The following is a 9904-nucleotide window of genomic DNA, read 5'->3' on the forward strand; positions in this document are numbered from 1 at the left end:
AGGAGCCAGGGGAAAGGATAGACTTGCCCAAGTCTTCTGCTTTTTTAATACATTTAAAAAAAAAAAGAAAGAAAGAAAGAAAAAGGAAGAAAACCTTGCTGCACTTAACGTTTCTCTCGCTCGCAGCCCCGGGGGCGGCTCACGCCGGAGGAAGGCACGGCACGGCCGCGGCCGCCGGCCTCCTGCCCTGCATCACCGCCCGCAGAAGCGCAGCCCACCGCGGGGACCGGCGGAGCGAAGCTGCGGCGCCCACCGGGCCCGGCGCGGGGCTGCCGCGGCTCCGGGCCCCGCGGGCGGCGGTCGCGCGTGGGAGCCGCGCGGGGGGAGGCTCCCCGGGCCGGAGGCGAAGCGGAGCGGGGCCGCGGCCGCGCTGCGCCGCCCCGGCGTGTGCCGGGCCGGCAGCTCCGCAAAGCCCTGCTCAAACCTGGGCGCAAAGAGAGCAGCTCGGCGGCTGCTTTCGCTGGACAGCAGTGTGGGGAGAGATTTCAGGTCCCCAAGTTTTTGAACGCGAGACGTTAGAGAGCAGGTCCCTCCAAGAAATGCCATTTCAATGATTTTAATAAGCAAAATAGGAAACAATTTTAATAACCAAAAACAGAAACCAGTCTGAATAAAACTACAATAGACCAGGTTTTTTAATATTTTTCATATCATAAGCAGGATTTGAAATTGATCCCTTCAGAACTTTACATGAAATAAAAACAATTTTTTTCCGCTGCTGCAATGTTTTGATTTCAACACAGTTGAATCAGTAAAAACCAAAGATCGTTTTCTGATGCATGACTAATATCCACAATATTTAAAACTGCAAGCACCATGCTGTTCATTACAATCTTGTTATTACTGTTAATTTATAAACTAATACAAACTTAAAATGCATCCGGCCAGCAGTGCCAGCTATCCTAAAAGGAAACTAAAAAATAAGTTTTCATTTTGGTATTTTTGTCAGTGCAACGTAAAATCCTTTTACTGACCTGCAGGAGGAAAAAAAAAAGTAATAAAAACACCCATAAGACTCCAAACTACTACTACTATACAACTGCAAATAAATTTTGGCTAAAACTTTCACTCGCTGCATAGGAAAGCAGAGAAGCAGATTACAAATCATTGCAAAAGAATACACTTAAAAGTTGCAGTATGTCTTCTTAAAAAAAAAAAGTTTTAGTTTTATATGCTTTTCCAGCCCACTCATCCACTGCTACCATTGATAAACCTAACTTAAATGGCGACACGAATCATTCACTGCGATTGCAACTTGACTCGTAACAAGTTTTCTTTTTTCTTTATTTTACTGAAAAATCAAGGGGCAGTTGTTTCTTAAAAGGAACTGGTATCTCGTCCGTTCCTCGCTTCCTGAGTGTATAATCAGAAGGGAGACTATATGGCCAAGTCTAACCACTACAGGCTGAGAATTGTCCTGAAGGCGAAAGAGCTTCACTGCCACTTTAAAGTGTGGAGGAGGCTCTAGCGACCGATGAGAGCTTTCCCTGTTAAGTTTAGGTTTGTCAATGCCATTCAGGCGGTTTTTTTCTCTTCTGCCCCAACAAACAAAAACCAAAATGAAAACTAAAAAAAAAAATACAACTTAAAAGTGCACCAGATATACAAAGTTGTTTTTTTTTCTGAATGCAAAATGCCCATAACTTTAAGTATCTCTTTAATACCAAACAAACCGTATAACCAGCCTGCTGAAATGTTTTGTTTTTGTGTTTTTTTTCCTGTGCGGTTTGAAGTAGCAGATATTTACAAGCTAACAACCATAAAAGAAAATAAGAGAGCAAAACCAACGAACAAAACTGCACAAGCAGTAAAAAGTTTTGATAACTTGTGATGCTTTTCTTACCGATGAAACAAAACAACAGAACGTTATGATCGATGATCAACATGCTAAAGTTAAACAAGAAAATGGTACAAAATAGAAATTATTACCATACATGTCCAGCATGCAGGATTAATATTTTTAATGCAGATTTTCGTATTTTTCTATATAATCAAGCAGGCAATAAAACTGATGAGTTTTTTTTCTTTCTTTCTTTCCTTTCTTGGATTGAATGTCCCATCTGAGTCCTGTAACTTATTTCTCAAAGCAGGCAATATATGAAGAGTTTGCATATATTGTCCTTTTTATTTATTCTCTTTTTCCAAGCAGGTAAATTGTGCATGAGATGGTGCTGTAATGTCCTCTCTTTCCAAGCAGGCAGTATGTTATAGATGGCTTGTTCATTGTCCTTTTTATTATTATTCTCTTAAAGTCCATCTCGTTCTGAAAGCAAGCGATCTATAAAACGCTTCGCTTGTCCTTTTCTCCTTTGCCTCTGCTTCTGTCCCTCTCTCTAACTCGCAAACGAAAGTCGAAAAGTTGCACTTTACCTCTCCCGTCCCCACCCCCATCCTACTTTTCCCACAGCTAATCTAGAAGACTGGATGCTGCAAAAATCAAGTCTCTATTTTTCTCTCCTTCTTTCTCGCTAGTCAAGCAGACAGATGGATGGAGATGTCAGAGGAGGATGGGAGCGGGGGGGAAGGTGACGGGGGTCGGGGTTTTTTTTGTTTTTTTTTTGTTTGTTTTTTAATTATATTTGTTAAGCACTCACATGAAGAACTCGGGGGAAGATGGGTTGTCACTGGTGGAGCCGGCCTCTCTGAAGCCATTGCTGGCAAGTTTCTCACACTTGAGCTTGTAGGCATCTCTCTCTCTGGCGAGCCGGGTCACTTCTTGCTTGAGCTGTTCCACCTGCTGAATTAGCTGGGTCTTTTCGTTCTCCAGGTGGTGTTTCTGCTGGACGCGTTTATACCTGCAGGACTGGGCATAGCCCCTGTTCTTCAAGGTCCTCCTCTTCTGCTTGAGGCGGATCACCTCGTCTTTGGTGAAGCCTCGGAGGTGCCTGTTGAGCTCCCTCACGGACATGGAGACCAGCTGGTCGTCCGAGAACCGGTCCTCCACACTGCTGGAGGGGGGATGCTGCTGGTGCGAGTTCTGGAGCTGCTGGGAGGAGCTGGAGGCGGTGGAGGGGGTGGGAGAGGCCTGGTGGTGGTGGTGGTGGTGGTGATGAGGGTGCCCGCTGCCGGCCAGGTCTTCGTGGGTGACTGCGGGATACTGGTGGTGGTGCTGGTGATGATGATGGTGGTGGTGGTGGTGGGCCCGGAAGCTTTCAAAGCCTTGAAGCTGCTGGGACACCTGGTGGGACCCAATGAGGGCTTCGACGGCGTCTTCTGGGGTGAGGTTCAGCGCCTCGGGGTTCATCTGCTGGTAGCTGTTGGCCATCCAGTACAGGTCCTCCAAGTGGGTCTTCTGCTCGGTGGGGCTGAAGCTGGGCGAGGAGGGCACGGAGCTGCAGGGGGTGCTGATGGGGGTGGAGGACACGGAGCCGGCGGGCTGCAGACGGGTGCAGTGCCTCCCGGAGCGGTCATTCCTGCCCAGGGGCTCCTTCTTCACGTCGAACTTCATCAGGTCGAAGTCGTTGACATACTCCATGGCCAGGGGACTAGTGGGCAGCTCGGCTCCGATGCTGAGCTCTCCGGCCATCGCGGTCTTGCGGGCACCTCTCCCGGCGCAGGGGCTGGAGATCTCACTCCAGCGCGCAGCCTGGAAGAGGGCTGGCCGCGCTCCCTTATTCCAAATAAACTTTGGCTTTGCTTTCTCGCTTCCTTTCCTCTGCTCCCCCCTCCACCGCCTCCTCCTCCTCGGCCGCTTCCTTCTCCCGGCTTCTCGGGCTTCTTCAGTCCGGAGCAACAAAGCCGAGGACGAGTCACCACCCGGGGCCGCCTGGATGTCTCCTGTCTTTTTGTAGCAGCGTTTGGACGCACCGCAGGCTGCAGCAGCTCCTAGCACTTAGACACCCGGTTGCAAGGAGAAAGGAGCAGTAGCAGGAGGGAAAAAGCAAAACAAAACAAAGATGCTGCCTTCGGATCTGTGCAGGAAGAAGAACGGTGCAAAACGTTTAGCCCGTGCCCCTGGCTGGGTTTGTAAGTCCTGAGCCTTCTCCCCGCGGGAGCAGAGCACCGGAGTCTGCCGCAACTTTCCAGTCCGAGCAGGCGGCCGGGGGAGCGCACCGGCTATTTGGCGGTGGTGGCCGGGCTTTGCACGGGAGTTTTCTCTGGCTCTCGCAGTGCAGGGGAAGGGGAGGGAAGAGGGGGAGGAAGGAGGGGAAGGAAGGAAAAAAAAAAAGGAGGAGAGGGGGGACGACAAAACCCAGGTCTCCGCTGTAGCTGCCGCCTCCAGCGCTCGTTGTGCAGCTGTGATTCGCAGCGCAGCCCCCCTCGGCTTCTTATACGGCCGTGCCCGCCGAGAGCGCGGCGGGGGCCGGGGCCGGCGGCGGCCGCGCCAATGGCAGCGCGGCGGCGGGGCGGGCGGCGGGGCGGGCGGCGGCGGGGCCGGGCGGCGGCGGCGGCGGCGGGGGCGGCGGCGGCGGGGCGGGCGGCGGCGGGGGCGGGCCGCGCCGTGACAGCTCCGCAGCGCCAGCTGAGCGGCCGCCGCTCCCAGCCCCGCTCCTCGCCGCCCGCGCTCCCCGCTTTCTTCCCCCTCCCGCACCGTCGCCTGCTCTTTTATTTATTTATTTTTTTCTCCCCACATCCCCCCCCCCCCTTTTCGGCCTCTGCAGTCCACAAAGGAGGAGGGCTCGGGGACATCCTGCCTGTCCCTTTGTTCTAAATATAACAAAGTCCCTTTTTCCCCGCTCCCGTCCCGTAGCAAATTTCAGCGCAGTTCAGCTTCCCCCCACCCCACGCGCGCCGATCGCCCCTTGCAACTTTATGTAACCGTCCCTCATCCGAAAGGGGTCGTGGAAAAAAACACAGCCGTGCAGCCGGTCCGAGAGGGGAGTCAGCGCGGGGTGGCCGCGGGGTGGGTGCGCGGGGGATGCGCGGGCACCCGCGAGGGAAGGACCGGCTCGGGGAGGCTGTCAGCTCTCCCTGCACAATCGGGGAAATTCTCCCAGTTACAAGAAGCAAATCGCTCCCTAAAGTAAAGCAAAGGCATTGACACAGACAATTGCAAATATTAGGGAGAGAAGGGAGAAAATATAATTACATTTCACTTCTTGAGGGGACTGTGTTTGCTTTCCTCTGCTGTTCCCTGAGTGAGTGACTGCATGCAAAGAACTCGGCTTGTAAGGGTTTTTTTTTTTTTTTTTGGTCCTGTAACAGGATTTTTTTTTTGAACATTTTGTAACGATTAAGGAAGATTAGGGCTTCTTTTTACACTGTTTTAACGCTCAAACAGACAGAAAGTGCGACCCCAAGTGTCCATTTGGAGAATAACAGCAACTTTTCACGGAGGAAAAAAAACGGAAAAAGGGAAAGGGCGGTCGGGGGCGAGAGCGCAAAGCGCGGAGGGGAGCGGAGCGGTGCGGAGCGGTGCCACGGCGCCCGGACCGGCCGCGCTGCTCTATCCACCTGTGCCTTGACCTCTGCAGCTCTCGGAGCGCCCCAACTCCTCGGCATCAACGATATTTCCCCTCCCCCCCCCCAAATTATTTAGCAAAAAAAAAAAAAAAAAGTTTAATGCCTGGCTGTTTTTCAGAAATTAATCAGAAGGAAACTGCGTTTCTGGTGCTGGGCAAAGAAAACACTGAGAAAATCCCCAAGCGCAGACACCCCCACCCCGCTGTCGATCTCTCCCAGCCGGACCCGAGCAGGGGGCGATACCGGGGCGATGCCAGCAGCCCCCGGCCGCGCTCGCCCCGCTCCTTCACATCCCCGCGGAGCCAGCCGCGGCCGCGCAGGGAAGCGCGCAGCCAAAAGCCCCGAAAGTTTCGGGGGTCCCGCCGGGAACAGTGTGGAGGGAGGAGGTGGAACTGGGTGGAATGCCGCTCCGTGTTACAGGCGCTCCGGGGATGAATTTTGGGTGGCAATGAGAGAGCCGGGCCGTCTCGCTTGAATTTTTGCCCATTACATTTGCAGGAGATGTAACTCCCGATCAATAACTCCTTAGATCCGTGAACTCTGGTGCGCTCCCTAACCCGCTACTAATCTCGCAGCTTCGTCTTCCCCAGGAGGTAACGGAGTCCCCCCAGACCTAAATCCTAACCGAGGCCGGGACTGCGAGGCTCCCTCGAGCACACGGGCTCCCGCGCCGCAGGTTCCCCTGCTCCAAACTCGTGCGCGCACCCAGGTGCGGACCCCCCCGTGCCCGGCTCCTCGTTGCATGCGGCTGGCTTTGGTGGGAAAAGCACCCATCGGTGTCGGGGGGTCCCGGCTCCGCACGGGCACCGGGCTGTCGCTTTCCCACCAGCGCCAGAATTTGGAAATCACCGTCTTTTCGCCGTTATCGAGCGGCCCCGAGGCACAGAGAGGTGGAGAGCTCCTGTGTGCGAGGTGCCCCCGCGGGGGGCGGCCGGGCCGCGGCGGGGCCGGGGGCGGCTCGGGAGGCGCTCGGCGGGCCCGGCCCGCAGCTGCGGCCTCCCGGGGTCGGGGGCGAGGGGGAAAAGCCGAAGGGCTCCCGGGTGCGTCCGCGGTACTTATTATTTACTTATTATTTACGAGGTACTGCAGGGTGCTTAGGGAGAGCTTTATTTTTACCTGCACGTTAAACGTTATCGTTGCAAGTGATATCACCTAACAGAGAGAAAGGAGACCCTGGCGAGCGTTTGGGAAGCTTGGATTCAGCCTTGGAAAATGTGCCATTAGATGGCTAATACTTTTTCTCTCATAATTACTGAGGTATATTCACAAGGTGGAGCTACTGAAAGGCGGAGAAAGCCCTGATCTGATTATCTCCCCATCCTTACACACTCTGTCCCTTTCCTTAATCTTTTGAGCTGTGAACTACAGATCGGTTCTGCGTGTCCGTCAACAGCGTCATAAAATTTCCAGGCACTTTCTGGGTCCGTTTTTCTGCTCTTCCATCCTTTGCTCCCTTCCCCACATACGCGCTAGGAAATACATCCCACAAAACTTGCGGTGCTGCACAGCTGGCTAAAATAAGAATCCCTTTGTGCCCCGAATCCCTAGTTAGAGGCCGATGCTGTTTATTGTAGAGTTTTGAATTCAGTCGTCAAAGTTTAATCACTCTCGGATGCATATGTTGGGGGGGGGGGGATCTCCCTTCGTCTGCGCCACTTTTTCAGAACAAGCACACGGGGAAGAAACGATGCTGCTGGAGCAGAAGAAGAGGAGGAGGGTTCCTGGGCTGTGCGCAGCGCAGAGCAGCCCAGCGGGGCAGCCCGGGAAGAGTTTCCCCGCGGTGGGGGCGAGGCGCCGAGCCGCTCGGCAGCCGCGGGCGCGGTGCTGCGCGCAGGGCGGGCGCCGCGCAGCCCCGGCTGCGCCCGGAGCCGCGGCCGCGGCGGGGGAGTTTCCCCGGCCCGAGCTCCCCGAGCCCCCCGAGCCCACGGGCGAGCGGCCCGCGCCGTGCGGCCACCTGGCAGAGGCACAGCGTCCGTCCGCCGGCCCTGGCCGCGCCGCTGCGCACCCCGCGCCTCTCCCCTGAAATCTTCCGGGCAATTTTTGTTTAATCGTGACCCGCTCCCGACGGCCAAAAGCTGCTTATTGAAGTGGGGCACTCCCCTCACCCCCCCCCCCCCATTTTTTAAGTTCCTTTTTTTTTTAAAGGTTAGTTTCAACTAAAGAATGACTTTTTTCCCCTTCCCCCTTGTTCCCCCCCCTTCCCTTCTCGCACTCCCCGTCAAAATCAGGAAGAGTTCAAACTCTGCTGTCATTTCAGAGCAGCGCCATCCGGCATGTCCGCCCAGATCGGGGCAGCGGGGGTCCTTCAGCCACTGAAATTTGAAAACTCGCCCTTAAAACTGGTGCATATTGATACCTATACGGACGTGGTTTGCAAGGGCTTTTGCCTGAATCGGAGATTTGATATCTGAAAGGGAATTGTATTAGGGCGATATTCCAATTCCCAGTTCTTAGAAACAGCAGAGCTAGGTAATTGATAAAAATAAGAAGGGTCTCATATATTTTCCACGCTACTGCTTCTCTGAGAAGCGCTTCTCGGTTTTGGTAGCTGACTGCTACATTTTCCCTTGAATTAGCTTTTTCACCCCATAACATTAGTGGGATATGTTGTCTGAAATGGTAGTTTTGTTAACAAACAAACACACAAACCGAAATCACCCATGGCTGGCAGTCGGCACTGATGGAGAAAAAGGGCATCACTTTACTAATTCTTGATTTTTAATTTCCCAAATTGCAAGCAGATACCGTGCTGTTTGTCGGGGTTTCTTTTCCCCTGTGTAAGCAGCAAGGGACCTGGTTAATCATCTATCGCAGATACATGTGCATGAGAAAGAAAAGTGTTGATGTTTGCTTGTTCGGGTTGATGGGGATGGCCCACGAATTTAGGATTAAATTACCAGTGGTAATCATAAGTCTTTGTTTCCTCTCTCTCTCTGTGTCTCTCTTTTCTGCTGGGATTGTCAAAGTAAAGCGCGCAACATTCTTTGGACAAAGTCTGCACAGCAGCTTTGCAGTATAAAATAAGCTATTGTACTGTCCTGGGTTAACTGGATCTCTCCTGATTTTAGCTTGAACCGGTTGAAAGCGAGGCAAATCCCAATACTAACTTTAGACCCGTTTTCACAGGTGCATCTGTGAGAAGGAAGTGGAGCAACACTTCAGAAGGGTAGGTTTTGTGCGGGTATTTTTCTTCCCCGAGGCTTCGCAGTGCCCAGCATTAAGCCCCGGTTTGGGGAGGGGGGTTGTTTGGACGCGGGGGGTCCTGCGGAATAAGGCGCGTTGCAACGCACTCGGACGCGGAGAGCCCTACAGCAAAGCGTGATTCCGGGCGTTCATCTGAACGCACCACGGTCAACTAAAAACCCGTCTTCGTCCGCGCGGGGTCTGGGCACGGGCTTGTTTCCCGGCTCAGGGACGTGTCACCTGCACGTCGCAGTTCACTCCGGACCGAGCCCTGCCAGGCGCGCACATCCGCGCCCCCGCTTTCAGCCCGTGACCCCGACGAAGCCTCTCCTCGCCTCTCCTCGCCTCTCCTCGCCTCTCCTCTCCTCTCCTCTCCTCTCCTCTCCTCTCCTCTCCTCTCCTCTCCTCTCCTCTCCTCTCCTCTCCTCTCCTCTCCTCTCCTCTCCTCTCCGCAGCGCGGGCGCGCACACACCCCTGCCGCTTTCTCGCCCTCTTTAAACAGCGCGGAACGAGCCCGGCTGGTGACAGGGCTGCGGCGGGGCCGGGGCCGGAGCTGGGGGCCGCGGGGTTTCCGCGGCGGCCCGAGGCCGGCGGCGCGCAGGGGCCGCGCCGGAGCAGGGAGCGGGGGTCGCGCAGCCCCCCGACCGGCGCAGCCCGGCGCTCGGCACCGCGGCGCTCCCCGGGGACGCGGGGGCCCGGCCCGGGGTCCCCCCGGCTCTCGGGGCGAGGCGCGGGGGACGCCGCCGCCTGCCCTTCTCCAGCCTCGCGGAGAGAGAAGTGCGGCTCCTCCGCGGCACCCCGTGCAGCCAGGTCGGGTGCTCGCTGCACCGTGGGGAGGGGGAAGGGGGTGTCTGCGAGACGAGGTAGCAACATTTCACCCTCCTCCGCAGCATCCCGTGGAGGGGCTTTGGCAGGGAGGCAGTCGGGGAGCAGAAACATTCTCCTTCTAGTTATTTCTTTCACCTTAGCCTCCCCACGACCACCATGCGGTGCCACGAATGAGTCGATCCTGATTTGTTTTCAGGGGGATTTGTCTCTTTCTCATCATTTCCAAACTCTGCAGCCTTATCAAAGCCCCCCCACCCCAACACACGTGCGTGCCGTCACTAATATTCCCCTTGCTACCACAGTAAAAAATGTTTCTATCAGAAATACCCGGTCCAGAAGCACAGGTTATGAGAAACGCCAAAATAACCCGTTCAAACCTTGCTAGGGGGAGCTTTCCTGCTGAGCGTGGCTGAGTCCCTGCTTCTCACTTGAACCGTGGCATGCTGAGTCCTAGATCTGAGCCCTTTTAGGAGCATTTAGCTAATAAGCA

General features: G+C 54.7%; 1 protein-coding gene across 1 annotated transcript; it reads right to left on the reverse strand.

Moving 5' to 3' along the window:
• Window positions 1–540: 540 nt before the first annotated feature.
• Window positions 541–4222, reverse strand: MAFB (MAF bZIP transcription factor B). Its single transcript, XM_013947159.2, has one exon. The coding sequence runs from the start codon at window positions 3524–3526 to the stop codon at window positions 2591–2593; it is 936 nt and encodes a 311-aa protein (XP_013802613.1). The 5' UTR covers window positions 3527–4222; the 3' UTR covers window positions 541–2590.
• Window positions 4223–9904: the final 5682 nt, after the last annotated feature.

This window comes from Apteryx mantelli, chromosome 18 (genome assembly GCF_036417845.1).
Source record: "Apteryx mantelli isolate bAptMan1 chromosome 18, bAptMan1.hap1, whole genome shotgun sequence".
NCBI classification, from domain to species: domain Eukaryota; kingdom Metazoa; phylum Chordata; class Aves; order Apterygiformes; family Apterygidae; genus Apteryx; species Apteryx mantelli.